Consider the following 23,767-nt stretch of genomic DNA (forward strand, 5'->3'; position numbering starts at 1 on the left):
GACCTATAATTTTGTAATCACAAAAGTAATATTTATTTATAATAATTTAAAGAAACCTAGAGGACAAAAAGAAGAACATACTAATTGCCCACAGTCTTGCCATTGCAGAGATAACTAGTATCAATACCAAGGCATACTTTGCATGGCAGTATAATTGCATGCATTTCTGTTTCCACTGATCGTGGCATTTTTGACCTTTGTAACCCCAGCTCTTAGTTCAGTTCCTAGAGCATAGTAGTTGTTTGATACACTTTTAGTGACTGAATGAATAAGTGATTAAATGAAGAAGTAGATGTGTAAGTGGAGAGGTTTTCAAGATCCAACTCGTGGTAGAATAAAATATGTTTCAGACTCAGCAACTTACTGCAGATTGAGAGACAAGGTAGCTAACTCAAAGCCCTTAATGAATAGGAGCCTGCTCTTTCTGTTCATCTCAATCAGCCTCCAGGAGGATAATTCAATCTAATTTTTTTTCCATCAGTCAAACTGAAGAGCTGAAAAAGCAAAACCAGAGATAGGCAAGGCAGGAAGTGAAACAGGCCTGAGTGAGAAGGTCAGCAGTGGCTCTCTCGCTCTCTTTTTTTTTTTTTTTTTTTTGAGATGGAGTCTTGCTCTGTCACCCAGGCTGGAGTGCAGTGGTGTGATCTTGGCTCACTGCAGCCTCCGCCTCCCAGGTTCAAGCAATTCTCCTGCCTCAGCCTCCCAAGTAGCTGGGACTACAAGCACCTGCTGCCATGCCCAGCTAATTTTTGTATTTTTAGTAGAGATGGGGTTTCACCACGTTGGCCAGGATGGTCTTGATCTCCTGACCTTGGGATCCACCTGCCTCAGCCTCCCAAAGTGCTGGGATTACAGGCATGAGCCACTGCGCCCAGGTCCTCACTCTCTTTATGTTAGAAAGAGTGTGAGAGGACAGGAGCCATGCTGCTCTCAAGGGTGACCCAGCAAGAGCTCTGCCACCACCAGGTCGTCTGTGATGGAACTGATGATTTCTCTGAGGATGGAGACTCTAACAGTGTCAGTGTGACCCTCATGGTTTTTACCTGGCCTGTTTCAAGTGTTTGCAGCAGAGGAAGACACAATCATGTTGGGTTTTGTTGAAAGAATTTGGTACTTTGCTATGTTTGGAATCAGGGCTGGCAGATTTTGAACTTTGGGTTATAGAAGGTTCCATCCAAAGTCTCTTTTATATTTAATTGGAAAACATGTCTTAAGTCTAAGCATCTGTCCCTCAGGTACCTGCCATAGGAAGGAGAGTGATCCATTTTTTAAAACCCTACATGAAAAACTTAGTCTTTGCAATAAAATATATGGATATATTCTCCCCAATGGGATGGTCTGGTCCTTAAAAACCTGCTGCTTTTCCCCACCTCTCAATATAAATATACATACAGATAGATATAGAAATATCCACAAATAGATAGGCAGAGGGATAGAAAGAGAGACAGGGAGATGGAAGGACAGACAGACAAACAGTGTCCACCACTTTTGGCCAACAACAGTCATCATATCCCTTCTTTTTCTTAAAGGTGCTCGTAGAGCTAACCTCGAACACTAGGCCATATTGGCACCTTTGCTCCTGTTGTCTCAAGGCCTGGCTCAAAACATATTTTTCCAGGAGGTCTCATTGTTTAATTTCTACCCCGGTTAATCTTTCCCATCTTTCAACCTCTAGAGCTTTAGCCCTTGCCCCAATTTTCCCTTTGACATGGTGTGTCTGTAAGTGTATATGAAGATCAGGGAGAAGCTACTCTGTTTGCTTCCTAAACAATTGAATGGGTTTTGTGTACTATGTAATTTAGTGGTTGTAGAGCTTTGTAGTGTTTTATTCACCAAGTTGGTGAATAAAGAAAGTGACTAGAGGGTGGTAAGATATTTCTTGCATGCATAATTGAACATATATTGTAGTTAGTACTTACTCATGTACTGAGAGCCCAGTTTAGATAAATACTGTGAGAGTTAGTGTAAAGTCAGTGTGGTATAGTAGAAACTTGTGATCAGCCAAATCATGTATATATTTTCTGTATAGTTGATGTAGTCACTATGCAGCACCAAGCATCAGTACCTTCATCTATAAAATGAATATGCTAAATATATATATTTAGCATATATAAATATATATATTTGTATATATATTTAGCATATATAAATATATATATTTGTATATATATTAGCATATATAAATATATATATTTGTATACATATTTAGCATATTCATTTTATATACATTTTTAGCATATATATAAGAAATATATAAATATATATGTGTGTATATATGTATGTATATATATTTACATATATATATAAAATGGGTTCAAGATCTTTTATTTTCAGAGCTTGCAACAGTTGGTTAGCAATGCTAGCTAAGCTGATATAATCTGAAGGCCATCCAACCTTTCTCTTTAGGCACTCCACCAACAGAATCTCTTTCTTGCAAACAGGATCATAGACCAATTGGGATCTGTCTCCATGTGTGTGTGGGAAGAGGTCCTCTCCCCCACACTTTTCCCAACAAATTGTTTTATAACCAAATGCAACTCAAACCTATAACACAGCTAGTAGTCAGCTGTATATATCTGACAACATTACAGGCTATTTTGAGGATTAAAAAATATATATATATACACACACACATATATATAACTATATATATACATATAACTATATGTACATATATAACTATATATACATATATACCTACATACATACACATTTAATTATATGTGTGTATATATACATATATAAAACTGTCTCTACTAGACAAAAATAGTTTTATGGCTCCGTTGTTCAATAAATATTTGCTGAATTAAATTGAAATGAGTCAAAACTTTTCTGAGCCCCACAAAACTTTTTTGAGATTACTGGAAGTTTATACAAAAAATTATTTCTGTATGAGTTGTAACATTATCGACTTAGAACTTTCCAGATGGTGAAGTTATCCAACTGTGGTGTACTGGAAAGAACAGCCCTATAGGAGAGCAGATATTGGGGATGTGATCACAGGAATATACTTCGTGTGGTCCAATTTCTATAAACTTGAGAGCCACTCTGGCTTCCTCAATGTTCCCATCTGTAAAAGTTTTTGGGAAAAACATAAGGATGGTGGAATTCTCATGATAAACTTGGGTCATGATTCCGTGGAAGGAGACTTGAGCCAGGCATCAGAAAACTCAAATCCTAGTTTCTTTGACCAAGACTTATCTTCTCCAAGATTGTTTTGTTAATTGTGAAATAGGAGGTTTATGTTCTCACCTGTTAGAGGTGTTTATGTTCTCACATGGCATTGTAAAACTACTGATGCACAAAGGTGACTAAGGCATGATCCCTGCCCCCTTATGACTCGTAATCTAGCAGGGTAGAGACATGCCAACCAGCAATGGATTACTATGAACAGCTTCTTAGAGGCAGGCTGTAAATACAGTGGTGGCACCGTGGAAGCTTAGTAACTAACTCTGCCGGGGCAGATTGCAGAATGCTTAAGAGCAGGGATTTAAGTTAGTAATAACTGTCCTACCTTCCTTTCAGGATTGTGGTAAGGCTTAAATGTATATGAAAGAACAACATGGTAGAATTATTATTATTATCATTATTATTATTATTCCATTGGCAGTTAGAATCAGATGTTTTACTTCTAGACTTTCAGTTGAAAATATACCCAATACTCCTAGTTAGTCACTTATAGGGATGCTGGCTTATCCCTAAGGTGTTATAAAGGGGTCAGACTCTACATTCAAAAAGTAAGCGAACATGGAATAATAAGAAGAGTGGCCTAGCCTTGCCATCTTGCAAAAACATAGGAGTGTGAATGAGCCTGGTCTTTTTGGTGACAATGAAGAGCTCCATTTCATTTAGATGATCTATAGAGCAGTAAGAAATGAAAGTAAAAGCACAATATTTTGCATGTAATATTGGCTCATATATCAGCTGATGAGCATTTTTGTATGTAGTCTTATTTTTCCTGGGAGCACAGAATCTGCCTCTTCTTGTCTACATGACAATGGAGACAGTGATGGCCATCAGAAGTGTATTTATACTCTCCTCAAAAGTATCAGTTGATTGGATGTATATTGAGAACCCACGTAATGCTAGAAGATACCGTGATAAGCAGTCATATTCCTACCTTTTTATCTGGATAAAATAAATGCCTACTTGGGTGTGTTGGGCACTCTGGTGTTGGGATGCTGCAGGGAAAACATCTGTATTCATGCCCAGCAGTGGTTCTTTGAGACTTACATTCTCACTTCATTGTTTTGCAGCTCTACAGCTCCATGGACTTTGGAAGACGGTGGCAACTCATGCATGAACGCATCACACCCAACAGGTTTTATTGGTAAGCCCTATCCACACACTCATTACTTCTTAGATAAAGAATTATCAAACAGCATAGCACTCTAGACAGCTCTGGACAGTTGCAGCTCTTGCAGACAAATGTGTTCCAGTCCTTTGCTACACAGAGTGGTTTGTAGAATAGCAGCATCAGCATCACCTGGGGACTTGTTAGAAATGCAGAATCTCAGGCCCTATTAAGACTTACGAAACTGGGATTTGCATTTAACATGATCCTTTGCTGACTCATGTGCACATGAAAGTTTGAGAGGCACTGGGCTTAAAGAGCTCTGTGAGAAGGGTCATGATCAGGTGCTCTTTGCTATGTACTAACCCCCTCTTTTTGGAAAAGTGCATATATTTTATGTACATATTCTAAAAAGCAGTATTTTCCCAAAATGTACTCTGGAGAACAGCAGTTCCACAAAATGCTTCTTCTTTCGTAAGAGTTTCTGTGGTCAAATAAATTCAGGTTATGATAATTCAATTTTATACTCCTGGAAACTCAGGATTCATGTTATGATATTAAAGACTCTGGAGAAGCGCTGAATGAAGAATTCTGCCAAACTGGAAGTCACTGATTCCCAAACTTATTTCACTACAGAATCCTTTTCTCATGTCACATGTGATAAATCCTTCAGAACTACCTCTGTAGGGCATATTTTGAAAAACCTTTTATGGGAATGAATACATGTTTCAAATGGAATATAAGCCCTTCCTCCTAATCAGGAAGTGTTTTATTAATTAGTATTCCTTTATGCATGCATACTATTTTTATCTTGGTTGTAACAAGTTTTGTACAAATTTGCCTTTTACACTTGCTTGCTATAACATGAAAATGCTTCTTACTTTTATCTTGCTTTCATTTTAGCAGAAGTGATGGCTAAAGGAAGGGAGATTAAGAGGCATACACCAAAGTATATTAGCATGCTTAATTATATGCTTAATGAAAAACAAAGATTTGGTTAGGCACAGTGGCTCATGTCTGTAATCTCAGTACTTTGAGAGGCTGAGGTGGGAGGATTGCTTGAGGCCAGGAGTTCAAGACCAGCCTGGTCATTATAGTGATACCCTGTCTCTACAAATAAATAAAAAATGAGCTGGCCATCAGTGTCATGCCCCTGTAGTCCCAGCTACTCAGGAGGCTGAGACGCAGTGATCACTTGAGCTCAGGAGTTCAAGGCTGCAGTGTACTCTAGCTTGGGTGACAGAGAATAGGCTACTGCCATCATAGAGATTAGGCCACCGTACTCTAGCTTGGGTGACAGAGCGAGACTCTGTCTCAAAAAAAAATTTTTGTTGGAAGTTGTACTCATTCCGTATCTCTTATAAATATCTTATGAACACTCCCTTAAAAACTCATGTGATAGCCGTTTATGCCTTACACAACTTAGGGATGTGCTGTGTGTGTGTTGAAGATGGTGGTAACAAATACCTTGTACATACACACATTCATACCAACATCTTTGGAAGCAATGGCTTCAACCCATTCCATCTGCATCCACAAAACTATGTTTAGATTTTAAATGAAGATTGCCTAAGCATTCTATGAAAAATCAACTGTTTTTTTTTTGTTTTGTTGTTTTGTGTTGTTTTGTTCTTTGTACATGGTTTGGAGTAGTTGGGAGAGAAAAGGGAGTTGGCAGTATTGCTCTTGACTCAACACCTGGGCTATCTCCAGCATGTTTGCCCCTTACAGGCCTACTATTATTTCATCTGTAGCTGTTATTGCAACTATTATTTTGCCTGTATTTGGAACTATGGAGGTTTTTCAATAGACTGAGGCAGAAAAAGGAAATATTTGTTTTTCTGCTATTTCACTTATAGAACTACAGCCTTTACTGAGCTGAGATAGTCCAGTTTCTCAGTATGCCACCACTCAGAAGTCCAGAATTCGAAAAAAAAAAAAAAGAAAGAAAGAAAGAAAGGAAGGAAGCGAAAGAAAGAGCCCTCTGCTGTTTCTGGAACAAACTCTTGAGATGATAAGGCAGTTGGCCAACTAGAAAGTCAGGTTAGTAGAGGAGGAAAGCACACTGGGCTAGATGAACCATGCCACTGTGTCTGAATGAAATTAAGTGCCTAAGAAGCAACATTTTCCTATATTTTGCAAAGAGCAAGAGGAGAAGGTTCTAGCTTCTGTCATCCACCCTCTTCCTTTATGCAGTAAAAAAGAACAAGTCCCTAGGTCCTGATAATTGTGTTTTGTCTCTTCTCCACTCTGTGCTTCTTCATATATGCTCCCAAGGGGAAATATAACAGTTTGTGCCTGTGCTGGATAGTCAAGTGGTAGTTTTGAATATTCAATTTTTGTAATTATCACTTCTCCATTTCTGATATATAATTACCGCGATTATTCTTTTAGGTGTCATGTGAGTCATGGCAAAAGAGCTTATTTTACATAGACATTTTTTTTAATCCAAAGACAGAATTCAGGGTTTTCTAAAGCTCTAAACCGCTTATATTGAAAATATATGTCTTGTATAGGTTAGGGATGTAAATATTAACTTGTTATCTCCTTGAGAAAAGACAAAATATGCATTTCTCTGGGTATAGAACAAACCTTGGCTTAAGTGGGACCCCTTTAACCTATGGTTCCCTCATCCATCTAATGGGAACAGTATTTTTGTTGTCAATTTCATAAGGTTATTGAAAGGAGCAGATGTATCAAGTGGACACTTGGCTATTTCACTTCTCCATTGATTTAAGTACTATGTTTATTACTAGTACTCAAGAACATGTCACATAAGTGAATTGTCATTTTGCTGGGCACAAATGTGAATCTTGTGTACAGTAAGGCTGGTGCCCATGGGCATGTGATAACAACTGAATGGGTCTGATTTATTGCCAAGAATCCACATCTCAGCTGAACATTATTGTTCTCTACTTTTTGTTGAGTCATAATTCTTATAATTCTTATGAAGTGATCAACCAAAACAAAACAATAACATGCATGAAAATGATTTCTTTGGGAGAGAGGGTGTAGAGGGAAGAGGTATTGAGGGTGGTTGGGGAACGCTGAGTGGAAAGCAGGCATGGTAAAAACAAGACATTGAAATGAGAGACGATGTTAAAAAGACTTTTAACTTGTCGTATGTAGACAAATAGAGTGAACATGGGATTCAGAAGAAATATTACAAATAACAATATTTGATTGTTGTGATTCATAGCTTTGCTCCTGTGACCCTGCGCAAATATTGTTATTTATAAGCTCCACATTTGCAAGTGTCTAAAGGATAGATCCTTCATGAGTGTCCGGTTTCTTCTCCCATGCTACTCGCAGTTGTTGGCAAGTAGCAGCTTAGAGGGGGATTTGTGCAGAAGAACACTGTGCTCCAGAAGTGATTTCTGACGAGGACACAGCAGAAAGAACGAACCCCGTGCATGTCTCTCGTCTGTTCCGTCATCTACAGTGATGATTGTTGTAATGGTTGTTAGAATACATTGGAAATTGTAAGGAGTTATCATTATTATCCGCTTCTTCATTAGTGCCCCACCCTTCTTGTGGGTTAGGCAGAGCATGGAACATAATATTCATTAGCATCAATACTAAGAGCTTCACCTGGAAATATTTTTATGAATTCTGGATGTTCTAATCCAATCAAGATAGGTCACCTAGGAATCTTACACCATGGAGTGACTCAGCCATCAATCTCAGGCTACAAGAAGAAAGACAACTGACATGAACATTCCTTGTTTATATGTGACCCTACCACTCACTTGATACCTGGTCACCAGGTAATCACCAGGGCTGTCTAATGCTTCCCCCACTTTTTTAACCTCAGCTGCTTCCGAAATTGTAATTTGCATGGAGAGCAGATAAATGGAATAAGTGTCCTTAACATATTCCCTTCATTCTTCCTAGGCTCTGCTATGGCAGAGTTGTTGTCATGGGGGAAAAGCTTTTCTGTTTTTTTTAATATTAAAAAAAATATATCCTACTGAGCTACAGATGAATAGTATTCCACTCTTCCCTTGGGAGATATTTAACAAGCAGGCATATTCTGCAGTGGGAAGATTTTTTTTTCCTTTGCACATCCAATGTGAATACTTGTTGTGATTCACAGCTTTGCTCCTGTGACTCTGCACTCTCCTAACATGCTCAGCCTCTTTGGGCATCTTTTCCAATGAAGTCACAGGTGTGCTAGGCCTTCCAGAATTCTCTGTGTAACTAGAATGACCTCAAAGTGCCTCTGGTCTCTGATGGCATTCACTTGTATGGTATCCTAAAACACGGAAGGAATGTCTCCAATGCATCCTCTTTACTGATTTCCCTCCTCCCCTCCTTAATTATTCTTTCTCTTGAAAGAATTAGGTCCCTTTTTTGTCCCTCTTCTTTATCATTGCTGCAGGAAATTGTGCTGATAAAGTAATGTACTCTAAGGTATCAGGAACTTCAATTCTTACCCCTTTTCTGAGATATTTGGATTGCAACATGGACTGGCTTGAGCATTAGGAAACCTTTAAGAAGACAACAGACATACTATAAGTTCTATATCAGGCCATGTTAGGCAATGCAGGGAATGTGTATCTTGAAGACTGCTGTATCTGCTATGATGCCTGGTTTAGGATGAAAAGTGGCTGGTGTGTAAAGGTAGGTAGGTTGGGCTCTAGGTCTTTATTGTACTTTGCTTAAGGCCGGCTTACACACTATGGGTTTCTAGTGGTGTTTGTGCCAGCAGCTTCTCATCTGCTTTTTCAGAAAGGCCATGAGGGAAGGGAGGAAGAATGGAAAAACAAAGTGTGTCCCTCCTGGTGTGTGTAGACAAGAGGTCCTAGGGAAATGCCCTTTAAAAGAGACACATGAAAAAATGCTCATCATCACTGGCCATCAGAGAAATGCAAATCAAAACCACAATGAGATACCATCTCACACCAGTTAGAATGGCGATCATGAAAAAGTCAGGAAACAACAGGTGCTAGAGAGGATGTGGAGAAATAGGAACACTTTTACACTGTTGGTGGGACTGTAAACTAGTTCAACCATTGTGGAAGTCAGTGTGGCGATTCCTCAGGGATCTAGAACTAGAAATACCATTTGACCCAGCAATCCCATTACTGGGTATATACCCAAAGGATTATAAATCATGCTTCTATAAAGACACATGCACATGTGTGTTTATTGTGGCACTATTCACAATAGCAAAGACTTGGAACCAACCCAAATGTCCAACAATGATAGACTGGATTAAGAAAATGTGGCACATATACACCATGGAATACTATGCAGCCATAAAAAATGATGAATTCATGTCCTTTGTAGGGACATGGATGAAGCTAGAAACCATCATTCTCAGCAAACTATTGCAAGGACAAAAAAACCAAACACCGCATGTTCTCACTCACAGGTGGGAATTGAACAATGAGAACACATGGACACAGGAAGGGGAACATCACACACCGGGGCCTGTTGTGGGGTGGGGGGAGGGGGGAGGGATAGCATTAGGAGATATACCTAATGTTAAATGACGAGTTAATGGGTGCAGCACACCAACATGGCACATGTATACATATGTAACTAACCTGCACGTTGTGCACATGTACCCTAAAACTTAAAGTATAATTTAAAAAAAGAGAAAGTGGTGATAACGAAAAAGAAGACAGACTAAAAACCGTTTCAAGACAGTCTTTCCTTTCCAATCTTTCATGTTCTTAGTTTTCCGGGTCTCTTTTTGTATGCATATGTTCTTTTATATGTAGCCTAAATATATACATGTGAGTGTGTATAATCTGCCTTTCTCTTCTTAATGTTCTATCCTTACAATTTTTGTGTCATTATAAAATCTTTATAACCATTTTTAATTTGTGCAATATCTTATTACACAAAGATACATGCTTTATTCTATTTTATTTTTTATCAGACATTGAAAATTTTCACATTTTTGATGATCTTAAGTAATGGTTTTATTGACATTTGTATGCATAGGTCTTTAACATCAAGAATTATTTTCTTGGACCAGTGTTTTAGGTAGCCCAAGTAAAGACTTGACTGCATTTTTTTGCAGTGTCACATTTCAATAATAAGACCCCAATTCAACACTAAAAGTATTTCAGCAAAGTAGCTTTTTACTGAACCTTTTCTTGAAGAGGGTTACAAAGAAGCATTACATCAGCCAACACACGAGTCTTCCTAAAACTCCTCTGTTCATATCTGTCCTGACCATCATGGGAGTTACTTTCTCATCCTCTCCTTCCCTTTCATGGACTCTAAAGCTATTCTGTCACAGTGATTTATTGTCCACAGTCCATCCCCTTCCAGAACTCCCCTTACACCCACACACTTCTCCCTAAGTATCATAGCTTTTCTTATGTAAAACAATCTACCCTCTCTCCTTAACCCTCCATCTATCACCCTCACCCACCCCAGAAATTAAATGTAATATCCCTTAGGTGCACATTCCTTACAACACAGAGGAGGGAGAATTGGTAATAGTTAGGGTTTAATATTAGTTAAGGTTTAGTATTTTTGGTTTAATCACTACTATAAGAAGAAGTTTATCATATCAAAATATACACATTTTGAAGACTAAAATCATGTCCTTTGCAGCAAAATGGATGGAGCTAGAGGCCATAATTCTAAGTGAATTAACATAGGAACAGAAGACCAAATAGCACATGTTCTCACTTATAAGCAGGAGCTAAACCTTGGATATGGACATAAAGGTGGGTACAATAGACACTGGAGACTACCAGAAGGGTGCGAGGAGGGCAAGGGCTGAATAACTACCTATTGGGTACTATGCTTACTACCTGGGTTACAGGTTCAGTCGTATCTCAAATTTCAACATCACACAATATACCTTTGTAGGAAACCTGCACATGTACCCATTGATTCTAAAGTAAAAGTTGACATTAAAAATAAATAGAACACTAGAAAAACTATATATATGTATATATGTGTATATGTGTATGTGTATATATATACATACGTACACACACACACACACACACACACACACATTTTGAACATCTTAAAACCTGTCATTCAAAATATTACCCAAACTGTGTTCTGTTGTATATTCCCACCTGTAACATATGGCAGTATCAGTCTATTTAGTTAATATTTACTTCTTCCTTTTGGGAGACAGCCTCCAAGTGGGCTCCACTGATCTCTGCCTTCTGGAAATCCTGCCAGTCTATGGTGTTCTCTTCTTGAGTATAGACTGGATTAGTGGCTTGCTTCTAGTGAATGGAATATGGCAGAGGTAACGAGCTTTTTTGGGGAGTAGGTTACCAAAAGACAATGTTTTCATCTTGGGTGCATTCTCATGCTTACTTGCTCAAAGCAAGCTACCATGTTGTTAGCTGCCTTATTGAGAGCCCCATGTGTCAAGGAATGGAGGGAGATCTCCAGCCAAAAGCCAATGAGAAACTAATGGCCCGACAGCTTAGTTCTAGTGTGGAAATGAATCCTATCACCAGTCACATGAGTGAGTTCAAAAGCAGATCCTTCTCCAGTCAAGCCTTCATATGAGACTTCAGCCCTGGCAAACACTTTGATAGAAGCCTTGTAAGAGACCTTCTCAGACAGAGGCACCTAGCTGAGTTGTGCCTGGATTCCTGACCAACAGAAACAGTGAGACAATACGTATTTGTTGTTTTTAGCTCCTAAGTTTTGTAGTAATCTGTTACACAGAATTATTAAGAGATAACCAATATGCTTTTCTCTGATTCTTATTCTTTGCTTGTTTATTTTATAACATAAGGTTCTACTTCTGTCTACACGTAGCCTCCTGTCTACATACAACTACTTCTGTCTTGGACTACTTCCTCTGTTTTCTCTTCATTGTTATCAACCTTAGATATTTCATTTTGCCCATTGTTTGGGTGTGTCCTTGAAATAGAAAAATATCACCATGTTCTGGTATTCCTGACACCTATGCCCAGACTCTATGGGATTTGACAGTTGATCAACAAACCTCAGAGCCCTATCCTCAACATGAGTGAGGCTTACTTAATATCATGAGATTGCCTGACTTTGTTATACTTTATTATTTTATAGTTTGATGGCAGGATTGCATTTTCTAAGAATATTGTTTATTGTAAATATCTGTGTATGTACATATACACACACAAGGCATGTATGTACATGCTCATTTAGAGAAGTGTTAATTTCATTAGTACAAATACTTCACTAGAAGTACTAATATAAATCACATTGTCTGGATTTTAGACACCCGTGTCAGCCTAATAGCAGCTGTGGGTGGAGGATGAAGGGCAGAGAAGCAGGAAGTGAAAATTGGGGATGGTTACCTTGAGATAATGTGGTTGGAGTGAATACTCTTGCACCTCTTCCCTGAATTTGAGCTCTATAGATCTCACCTGTTTTGGAATATATCCTATAATTTGCTTCAAAAGTGGGCTCCTTCTATTCATTTAGGAACTTCTTTTGACCCTGGACCATGGTTCTTTAAGACTCAGCTGCCAAGTCATTTTTAGGCTATTAATATATTATCCATGACAGAGCCAGAGTTAAGGAACAGACAGAATAGCTTGAGATGGCTTCCTGGAAAATCAAGATCTTTTCAAACAAAGTTAACATTATGGGCTGAATTTTTGAAGCTGCCTGTAAATGTGCATCTACAATTTTGCAAACACAGTCATTTGCAATCTCAAGTAATGGGATTTAGGCATCAACCTGATATAAGGGATCAGATTTTAAGGCTATTGCAAACCAGGGTATGCCACAAATAATATTTAATTCAGCTCTCCTTTACATTTTTAAAATGGTGCAGCAATTTAAAAATACATTACATTTAAAATAATACATGCAAGGTCTGGAGGGGAAATGTGAAAGCTCAGCTTGCAAGCAGAAATCAGTTTCTACTTTGCTGATGGGGGCTACCCATGCTGTATGTCTGGTTGCATCTTGGCTGTGGAAGAGCTGTCTTAATGCTAAGACTAAAATGCAGTGTTCATATGGTGCACGTGGTAGTTAGCCATGGCACTGAGCAAGACAGAATGGTCAACTCTTTGGAAGAAGTCAAGACATGCCGGACCCTTGATGATTATGCTGAGTACATGTGAGTTATGTGAGGTAGGAGGCATATGTAGCTAATGACTTCTTTGCTATGAAAAGTGGGAGTCATGTTTGGTCCTGCCTTGGGAGATCTGAAAAGATTTGTGTGCATTAAACATGGAATTCAAAGACAACCACATCCACTCACCTAATCCAGTGTAGCAAAAATTCCATAGTGCACATGGAAACACCGGAAACACTGTTGTTTTCTCTTTCTCTGGCTTTGTGGCCAGTGATTCCTTAGTTAGAGGCACATGGCTTCCAAATACTTATTCCACCCAGATGATTATGCAAAGGGCATGAGAAATACTCATTTCGCTCAGAAATAGTGAAATCTAACTTTATTTTCACTCACTGATAATAAACTTGCAGAGGGGAGCAAACTTTACTTTTGTCACAGTGGGTGAGATTTCAGGGCCTTATTGTCTATGAGGGTGGTGGGTCAGAAAAACCCCCACATAAAGAGACTTTGACTACTGCCATCTTCCTGGAACTCAGACTGCCTTCAGTACTTGCATGTTACATTAAAAAATGGGGAGAGTTGAATAGGTTGGTGGTGATGAGTTGTTCACTTCCATGAGCAGGAATAGGAGAATTGGAGGGCTAGGGAGAGGCCTAGAGAGAGAAGAGGTCAATGTTGAGCTCGGCGCCCAAGGAGAAAGTACCAAATTGAAGACTTGGAGGCTGTTTAAAATGCAGGTTGGATACTTGGTTGCACGGAGGAGAAACCAGCCTTTCTTCCCTGTTGAGGAAATCTGTTATTGTTCTGCTCCAGTTTGGTCTGGGGCTGTGCATTAGTCAGTGCTGGCTGCCAAAACAAAATACCACAGACTGGTTCCAGGCTTAAGCAACAGAAATTTGCAGTTCTGGAATCTGGAAGTGTGCGATCAGGGTGCCAGCATGGTTGGTTTCTGGTGAGGGCCCTCTTCCAGGTTGCAGAGGGCCACCTTCTGGATGTATCATCCCATGGTAGAGCGAGAGAGGGCAAGCTCTCTGGTGCACTTTCTTGTAAGGGCACTAATCACATTATGAGAGCCCCACCCTCATCCAAACCTAATCACTTCCCAAAGGCCTTATCTTCAGATACCATCAATTTGGAGGTTAGAGCTTCAACATATTTTTTTTTTGGAGAGATACAATTCAGTCCATAGCAGGATGTAAAACAGGGAACAACTTGGGAAGGAATGCAAAATTTCTAGAGACACTTCCACCAAGAGGTGTCCTGGAGCAGAAGTGGCTAAGGCTTGTGGGGGAAGTGGAGAGGCAATGCCAGAAATACAAATGTATTGTTTAAAAGACACAGACACACACTAGCCATTTTTTTTTTCTGGTTGGAAACACAATATATCTCATAATCATTCAAGGGAAGGCAAGAAAATAAAAAGAAAACAATTACCTATAATTTTACTGCCCAGAAAATACATCTTAAAAAATCAAGTACGTCTTCATAGCCTTTTTTCCCTATTATAATATAGTATAATTTTAAACATATATTTAAATTTTTATCATTCAGATCATATTGTTGATAAAATTTTATATCTTTTAAAAATGAAATTGAACATTCTCCTGTGCCATCCTCTACTCTTTCTAAACATTTTAAAGCTTGTATTGAATTGTATTCTAATCTATGGATATATAATAAATGTAATCATTCTTTTGTTATTTGATATTGATCTTCTGAAATTTTACTATTAAAGTAAACATTATAATGTTGTTTTAGAAACATTTAAGTAATTATTTGTTCAAGGTCTGATTATTATGATTTGTTTAGGATAGACTACCAAACTATATATATAAAAATATTGTCGTGTCAAATCCAAAGAGTTTACACCTGTTTCCACTACAACTAAAATACCATTTCACTATACCACATAAAAATTTAATTTAAAGAAGTAGTCCATTTTAATATGCAAAAATGGGTTTTCCTTGTTTTAATTTGCATTTCTTATCAGACCAGTGAGTTTAGACATGCTTTCGTGTATTTATTAACCATTGTATTTTCTTTTATGTGACCATCTGTTTTTGTTTCTTCTTCATTATGGGTTCTTTATATTGTCTCTCATTTTGTTTCAATATTATAACGTTTATTCTTTGGTTTTTAATTGCATTATGCTTTTTAGCATACTTTGTACTTACAAAAATTTATGTTATCGAATCTTTCATTTTCCCTTTATAATTTTTTTATTATTTTATGTTTATCAAACACCCATAGCCTGTGATCATGTAAATACAAACAACTTTTTTATTTGAAATGCTGCCTTATTCAATCATATATATTAGATATTAGATATATATAAAAGGCATAAAAATATTTAGTATTTTCCAACAATATATTTTAGAAATCTCATATTAATAGTTATCTATTTCATCTAGTGACTATATAACAATTTAATCATTTTAATAATTTAATAATTTTCCATACCAATGGATATTTTTAAGATTTATAGGATTTCTATTTTTTTTTTAAGTAAAATGAAATGCAGTGAACATCTTTTCACTTAATTCTGTGCCCATATTTTGGACTGGTTTCCTCTGACGGTTTTTTACATAAGATAAACTCTGGTCAGAGGTTAGGAGCCCTCGAGGTCTCAAGGTCGGTGGCATTTCGCAGCTTTTGTTTTACTGGATTGGTCAGTCTTCTGTGCCCTGTGGCCAGAACACATTGTGTTTAATCGTTGTTTATAACACAATAGAGTGTCTGGCTGGGTAAGTCTCCTCTCTGCAAAATACAACCAAATAAAACAAAAATAGAACTCTTCTTTTTCAAAATATTCTTGGCTTATTTTACTTATTGATTCATCCAAATGAATTTAGAATCACCTTGTCATGTTTCAAAATATCTTCCTCCCCATAAAGCAACTAATTAGACTATTGATTAGAATCGCAGCCAAGCTATACATTCATTTGAAAATAATGGAATTTTTTTCAATATCCAGTTTTGAGTATTGGCCACATGGTTTGTCTCTCTTTTTATTCCATTCTGTGAGTTCCTTAGTAAAGTTTTCTTCATATTAGCTCTACATGTTTTTAATTAATGTTATTCCTATGAATGTTCAGTTTTGGTGCTATTGTAAGTAAAGACATGTTGCACACAGCATCTCTCTTCAGATTGGCATGACTGAACAGGGTAACCTTGAGATACATATGTAATTTGCCTAAGGACACATATAGTTGCTAGTCGATACCCTTAAATTCTTCAGACTACAGAGAGAATATGCTTTATAAACTTCAAGTTATTAGAAGAGTGTGATGTGAGTAAGGATAAACACCTGCGGGGATATTTGGGCTCTAAATAAAAAGCTCTGCCCTTAATAGTTTTATGTGGCTTTTGGCAGTTGCATTTAACCTTTGTGACCAGTGCTCCACCAGTCAGAAAGGATACCAGATGCTACATCCTGGCTTTGCCTCCTGGCTGAATGTCATTCTTCTTAGCCTGGAGCACAGTAAGTGCTTAACAAATACCAGCTATAAAATTAATAATAAAACAGCTTATAATAAGAGGAGATAATTGGAATAAATGACTATCCTTGTTAATTTGGTAGCAAGTGGCACATAGCATCACTTTGAAACTAAGCAAGTTAGAAAGCATCTGCACTTTTTTTCAACATTCAAATCCCATTGCCTCATAGTCAGAGTTCATATTTCTGACCTGTTTTTCCAGCAATCAGCATATGGCTTATTATTATACTTGCTAAAACTACTATTTTTAGAGGAAAAAGATTTCTGGCTTGATGTTAACAAAATTAAATAAAATTCAAAAGTCATCAAACTAAAGATTGTGTTGTATCAGATCATATGTACTTTAGCAGATGTGATGCAAATGTTGAGACAAATTCTTGCACGTCTCAGAGGGACCATGGCCAGAAATGGAAAGCACCAGAAGAGTATTGAAGGAAGTATTAGGACTGCTCAGAAGGTAAAGGTCTCACATCATCCTGGTGTTCCCAGAAAAGGGTTCCTGGAGGAGATAGGATGGAAGAATCTTGAAGAATGGTTTGAATTGGCAAGTAAGAAAGTGAAACAGATCCTTCTGGAAGGAAGAACAATTGGATCAAAGCTGAGGTCATATGTCTGGAGAGTAGTTAGTTAGTTGATCCGCTAGAATAGCGTTTCTCAACCTCTATGTTTTTGACATTTTGGGCTGGATAATTGTCATTTGCATTCTAAGATGTTGACCAGATCCCTGGTTTCTACTCAGTGAGTGCCTTCTGCACCCCTCTAGTTGTGCAGAATGTTCACTGAGGCACAAAATATTTTGCCCCTCACTCCCAGCAACTGTGTTAGGAAAAAAAAGTTTGTGTCGAGGAGCAATGAGAAATAAAGCAGGGATATAGACCAGATTCAGATTGTGAAGCACCTCACATGCCAGATAAGTGGTTTGGACTTGTCTATCTTGGTAATAGAGGACATTCATCTTTTGTGCAAGAGAATGGCATGATATTCATGTTTTATGAAGATTTATTAACATTTGGCACTTTCTTGTGATGCTTAAGTGCATTTATATGCCACTCTCTGTCAATAGATGAGCTACTGACTTATGACAGATGCAAATCTTCTAAAGCATCCTGATCTCAAGTTCCTTTCTCCGGTGAAAAATTATACAGTTGTACACTTTAAATGCGTGTACCAAATGTACATTTTTTGAAACCATACATTTTTGTTTAATTGAAAACAGCATTAAACATTTTTAAAAACTAAACTGAAGATAATCATTTTAACACAATACTTTCTTCCTTTCTTGCTCTCTTTTAAGTTTTGTACACATGAAAATAATTTCTCACAAAATTTCAGTTAGATTGTATGACTATTTTACATCTTTTAAAAAAACTTACACCTAACATTAACAGTTTGCTGCATATGTACATAGTATTCATAAGGATCATTTTGGTAGTGGCAGAATATTCCACTGAATTGATATACTCTCATTTATACTAAAGAGTTATAGAAAAGTTAGAGTGGGAAGAACCATGAGAGATTATGTGGTCTAGTGATTTCTCCAACAGTGCTCTTGGAAGCCTTATGGGTAGTATGATGCATTGCCTAAGGGACTACATTAGGTATAGAGAAGGCTTGGGATGCTTAGTGATCAAGTTCTTACACCCTTCATTTTTGCTCCAGCCAGAAGTACTCAGATTCTTAATTCGCTTTGTATATTGGACTTCTGTATAAGTTTTTTTTAATGACAGAAGACCATTCATTAAAGAAGCAAATGAAAATGTTTAGAAAATCATTGATCTAGAATGGTCTTTTCATTTCACACAAGCTACATATGGGTATAACAGTCTCCAGGTTATCTTTCCTTAGTGCCCACACCACCCTGAAGTGTCTAATTCCATAGCGTAGACACTGCTTGAATGGTTAAAGTCTTTGCTAAACTACCCAAACCATTGTTTTAGGAGGATGCCACCTGGTGACCCATTGCTCTATCAATGGACTCACCCTGATTTGGCGAGAAGAAAACTGGCCACACTCACATGGACATGATTTTGGCAAGTTTGGTGCTAATGCACTGGATTGGAAGAAATAGACCCCTTCATTTACTTGGTGGCGAATGGCACTGAGGATCATCCACTCCCACCCTAGCCTGTTTTGTTCTCAAAGAGATGCCTAAAATAGATTCTTCAAGCAATTAGGCTTTTTCAGCTGTCAGTGTATTGCTTGTCAAAGGCACTGGCCTTCTTCCTGTATACATGTCTGTATTTCTGAATGTAGCGTATTCTACCATTTCAATCCTCATTGCTTACAAATACAATGAGGGACAAAATTCTCATTTAGGAATCCTGAAATCTTTCCAAATCAGGACACGTTCTCCCCTTTTAGGCATCTCACCTGCTTCTGCTGTTTGAAAAGACAATCTGGATGATGGATTAGGGGCTTGTCCCACCTCCTCTCATCTCCCCGCTGGACAGCCATGTCATATTCCGAAATTCTCCAACCTTTTCCCCTAACAGTGTGTTGAAGAGAGCTGTCAAGTAATTTGGGCAGAACTGTGCACAATGGAGGCAGAGAGAGATGGAACCCCTGGGGGATCCCAGCTCTGCAGACTTAGCATTTTGGATGGATGCAAGGAGACTGAAGCATTGAAAAGGTCAGACCCTGGAACCAGTCTGATCTATAAAAGGCACCACAGTGTGCAATAATTGTCAATGAGTGGGCTAAAAGCACTGGGGGATTTAAAATGGGATGGCCTTGCGCTTCTCCAAGTGATACTGGGAATGAGAGGTCTGAGATCCCATCCTGCTTCCTAACATTTCTTAACATTGCTATCTTCATTTAACGAGTGTCATGGAAGGATGTGACAGTGAAATAGAACAAATGGAGTTGGGTTATATGATTGTTTTCCACTTTTAAAGAAAGGGAAATTTAGAACATGAGTTACATTATTGAGGGAAACATACCTTCATCCATTTTTTAAAATGAGATTTGTTAGGATTTTTCCAGAGCTGAAAGAAACTCAACAGGTTAGGGAGAAGAAAACAGTTCGTGGACTCTGCAGTGTAATGGAAAGAGCACTGGAGTAGGAGACAGGACTTCTAGTTGCTAATTCTACTCCTGCCACTGGGCAGCCAGGCCTTGGGGCACTAGTAGGATTTCTCTGGCTTTCTGCATCCTCATCTGTAAAATTCAAAGGGGTGATGACCAAGGGAGAACCGGCAGTGAATACCTGAGGTGCTTGCTAAAAATGCAGACTCTAGATAGAAGGAATAAATGCAATGTTCAATAGAATAGAGTAGAATAACTATGCTTAAAAAATATATTGTACTTGGGTGAGGGATGCCCTAAATATCCTCAGTCACTATGCATCATATACATGTAAAAATTATGTACCCCACAACTTTGCACAAATAAAAAGAAATTTTAAAAATGCCAATAGTTTCTTCGGCCCCACCTGGAAATCCCTGCTCTGGATCTCTGGACCTGGGCCTCAGGAATCTCCATCTGAACAAGCTCTCCTGGCAATGCCTTTGTACACTAGATTTTGAGAACCAGAGGAGGTAGTTAAGAGGTCATTTTGAAAACCAGGGAGACAAATTAGTGGAGTCCCAGGTGTTCCCCTTTGAGTAGTACAAACTGGTTTCCCCTTATCAAAAACCCCCTCTTTTCTCCACCGTGCTTGAAATACACAGTGGAAAGGGTTGTTCCAACCAATGAAGACATTGCCACCTCCAGGCATCTTTTCAAAATACATACACTCCCTGCTAAATGAGATAATATACTTCCGTGTGCTTTGCAGGCTGCAAAGAATCTTTAAAATGCTTCATAACTGTAAAATGCTATATTGTTTTAGACTTTATTAAAATAATGCCTATAGTTTTTATTAACATTATGACATGAATGAGGTTACTGATTTTATCTATGCCTGTTTAGATGTACTTAGGAATTCCATTGAAAAGACACTTTTGAGTCCCCACTCTTTGAACAGTGTATATACATAGAAAGGGATATGAAGGACGGTAGGTAGGGGTTTTTCCAATTTCTGACTCTCTCTAAGGTAATAAATTATGCATTCAAGCCCATTGCCATGGGACTCTCAGTGTTTTTCCACTGTATGCAGTGAGCATTTCCCCAATCCCTTGGCTTGGGATAATCCATGTGACTTGCTTTGGCTGAGTTTAGCAAATGTGACACAAGCGGAAGCTCTGTCATTGCACTGTAGCTGTGGCCCCTCACCCCAGGCCTCATCACAAACCCACAGAGCAACCTGAGCCTTCCCCTCTATGGGATGCCAAGCTCTGCTGGATTCATAGCATGAAGCAGAGCCTCGCATTGAGCCCAGCCTAGAAAAGCTGATCCCAGCTGGCCTTAGATGTACCAGCAAAATACATAACTGTTGGTTTAAGCTGCTGAATGTTGAGGTAGTTTATTATGCAGCAAAAGCTAAGCTGATACAGTAGGACAAAGACAAGTTGAGACAACTGGACAAATGGCTGATACAAAGGATTGTTAGGTACCAGGAGACAGATACAGCCTGTGATAGAGGTGTCAGAGGAGTGGCATCAGTAATGTGTTCATGGAGGAGTTGGAATTTGAGGGGGGTTTGAAAGATGGTTTCAATTTCAACAGGCAAGCTTGTGTGCGTGCTTGTGGATCCTCTGGCATGGTGGGTAATGGCGGACATTTCAGTCACAGGAAGGAGAAAGAAGAGAAACAGAAAAGCATGAGGTGTGTTTAGGAAATTGTTAGTAGGTCAGTCTGTCAAGAAGTTCGGATTCTATGCTTGGAGAGAGAGAGAGAGGCCGATAAGCCTAGAAAAGAAGATTAAAGTGATAACTTAGAGGCTTTAAATGCCAGGCTAAAGATTTTGCAGTTAATACAGTGCACCTTTAAAGGGTTCCACTCAGGGGCAGAGCATGCTCAGGACTGGTCTTTAGGAAGCTCATTTTTACAGCAGGGTGAAGGGCAAATTACACAAGGAAGAGCTGGGGACGAGGTGGCCAATTAAAAGGCTATTCATTACTGGGGGCAGTGAGTCCTGGAAAGAGAAGATGGAAATCCAGGGAATTCCAGAAGATGTGGTTTGCAATTTAAAAAAGTTAAAAAGTCTGGGCGCGGTGGCTCAAACCTGTAATCCTAGCACTTTGGGATGCTGAGGCAGGCGGATCACCTAGGTCAGGAGTTCAAGACCAGCCTGACCAACATGGAGAAACCCCGTCTCTATTAAAAATATAAAATTAGCTGGGCATGGTGGCACATGCCTATAATCCCAGCTACTCGGGAGCCTGAGACAGGAGAATCCCTTCAACCCGGGAGGCGGAGGTTGTGGTGAGCTGAGATCACACCATTGCACTCCAGCCTGGGCAACAAGAGTGAAACTCCGTCTCAAAACAAAAAAAAAAAACAAACAAAAAAGTTAAAAACAATTTAAGTATAGAAAATAAATTCAAATTCGTTTGCAGTCTTAAAATGTTTCCTGTAATGTGTAACATCTAGAAACTGGAGTTCTACTTGGAAACAAATTCACAAGTTATGGTGGCCACCAATTTATAGACTTTACAAATAATTTTTTTAACAAGGGCTCAAATTCAGCATAATATTTACACATTTGTTGGAAAGCTGTGCTCTGGACTTAGGTATCATTTCTCCCAGGGTAAGAAAGCACTGAAGAAAGTTCTCTGAGTAGTTTTTTGTTTGTTTTGTGGGGGTGAGGTAGGGTGGGAGAGATGTTTTAAGTGGTGTTCCTTTTTTTTTTTTTTGAGGTGGAGTCTCGCTCTGTCACCCAGGCTGGAGTGCAGTGGTACAATCTTGGCTCACTACAAGCTCCACCTCCCAGGTTCATGCCATTCTTCTGCCTCAGCCTCCCGAGTAGCTGAGACTACAGGCGCCCGCCACCACACCTGGCTAATTTTTTGTATTTCTTAGTAGAGACAGGGTTTCACCGTGTTAGCCAGGATGCTCTCGATCTCCTGACCTCGTGATCCACCTGCCTCGGCCTCCCAAAGTGCTTGGATTAAAGGCATGAGTCACTGCGCCTGGCCCCCCTTTTTTAAATAGACCTCCAAATAGAGAGTGGGTGACAGAGCGAGACCCTATCTCAAAAAAAAAAAAAAAGTTGTGTTCAGGAGGTTTAGGAGCTCTCAGGAACACCACCACCTTTGAGGAATGAGGGATATGGCATGGGTGGAGAAAGAGGCTGCCTGTGATACAGGCGCAGCAGCTGATCCTATAGCACTTGTGTAGCTGGGATGGCCCTTCAGAAATGTCCAGCCTTGAACCAAAGGATTGGGTCTTTATATCTCCACAGTGACTGGCCATGAGATGTGGGCTGCCACCAGGGGAGGGGTGTGACCCTAATGAGGTGGCTGTCATCAGCTGTGGAAAATTCCCAGAGAGTGACCCAGCTGAGAGCCATGAGCCACCCACACCTCAACACTTAGGATAAATTCCTGGGACAGAGGGGGATTCAGGTGGCATCCACCTTTGGAGAGAGTTATTTATTCCAAATTCTTGTTATTTTCCTAAGAGGCAAAATTAATTTTGATAATAATGGTGGTAAATAACAATGAAATAATACATGAATAGCAATAACAATAAGACATTATTTTTATTGAGGGCTTATGTGATGTCAAGCAATGTGCTAAGTCCACAGCATGCATTACTGCACTTATGTTTTTAAGAAGCATGCAGGTGGAATAATGTAGTGGCCCAGTGTATGGGGTTGGCCGCAGACTGTGTAGGTTTAAACTGCTAATTAGCTGTGTGTCTTGGGCACCCAGGGCCTCAGTTTCTTCACTGAAAAAACGGTATTCTAATAACAACAGCAATCTGTCTCCTAGGGTTGTGGTGTTATACGAATCAGAAAATAGTGGAGCTGGTTTGTGAGCTAGAAAGTGGGAGAACTGTTCTTTCTGGGTTCAAAGCCCATGTTGTCAAATTTAACTTTTGGTGTTTGTGGGAGGGTAGATCAGAGCAGGTGCCACGATAGGG

The 23,767-nt window shown here is 38.9% G+C and overlaps 1 protein-coding gene across 1 annotated transcript in view; it reads left to right on the top strand.

Moving 5' to 3' along the window:
* Window positions 1–23,767, top strand: part of SORCS3 (sortilin related VPS10 domain containing receptor 3) — a 617,030-nt gene that overhangs the window by 396,285 nt on the left and 196,978 nt on the right. Inside the window, exon 5 of the mRNA XM_016919295.4 lies at window positions 4,257–4,330. Coding sequence (XP_016774784.1) covers window positions 4,257–4,330 — 74 coding nt within the window. The remainder of the gene's footprint in view (window positions 1–4,256; window positions 4,331–23,767) is intronic.

This window comes from Pan troglodytes, chromosome 8 (genome assembly GCF_028858775.2).
Source record: "Pan troglodytes isolate AG18354 chromosome 8, NHGRI_mPanTro3-v2.0_pri, whole genome shotgun sequence".
Lineage (NCBI taxonomy): Eukaryota > Metazoa > Chordata > Mammalia > Primates > Hominidae > Pan > Pan troglodytes.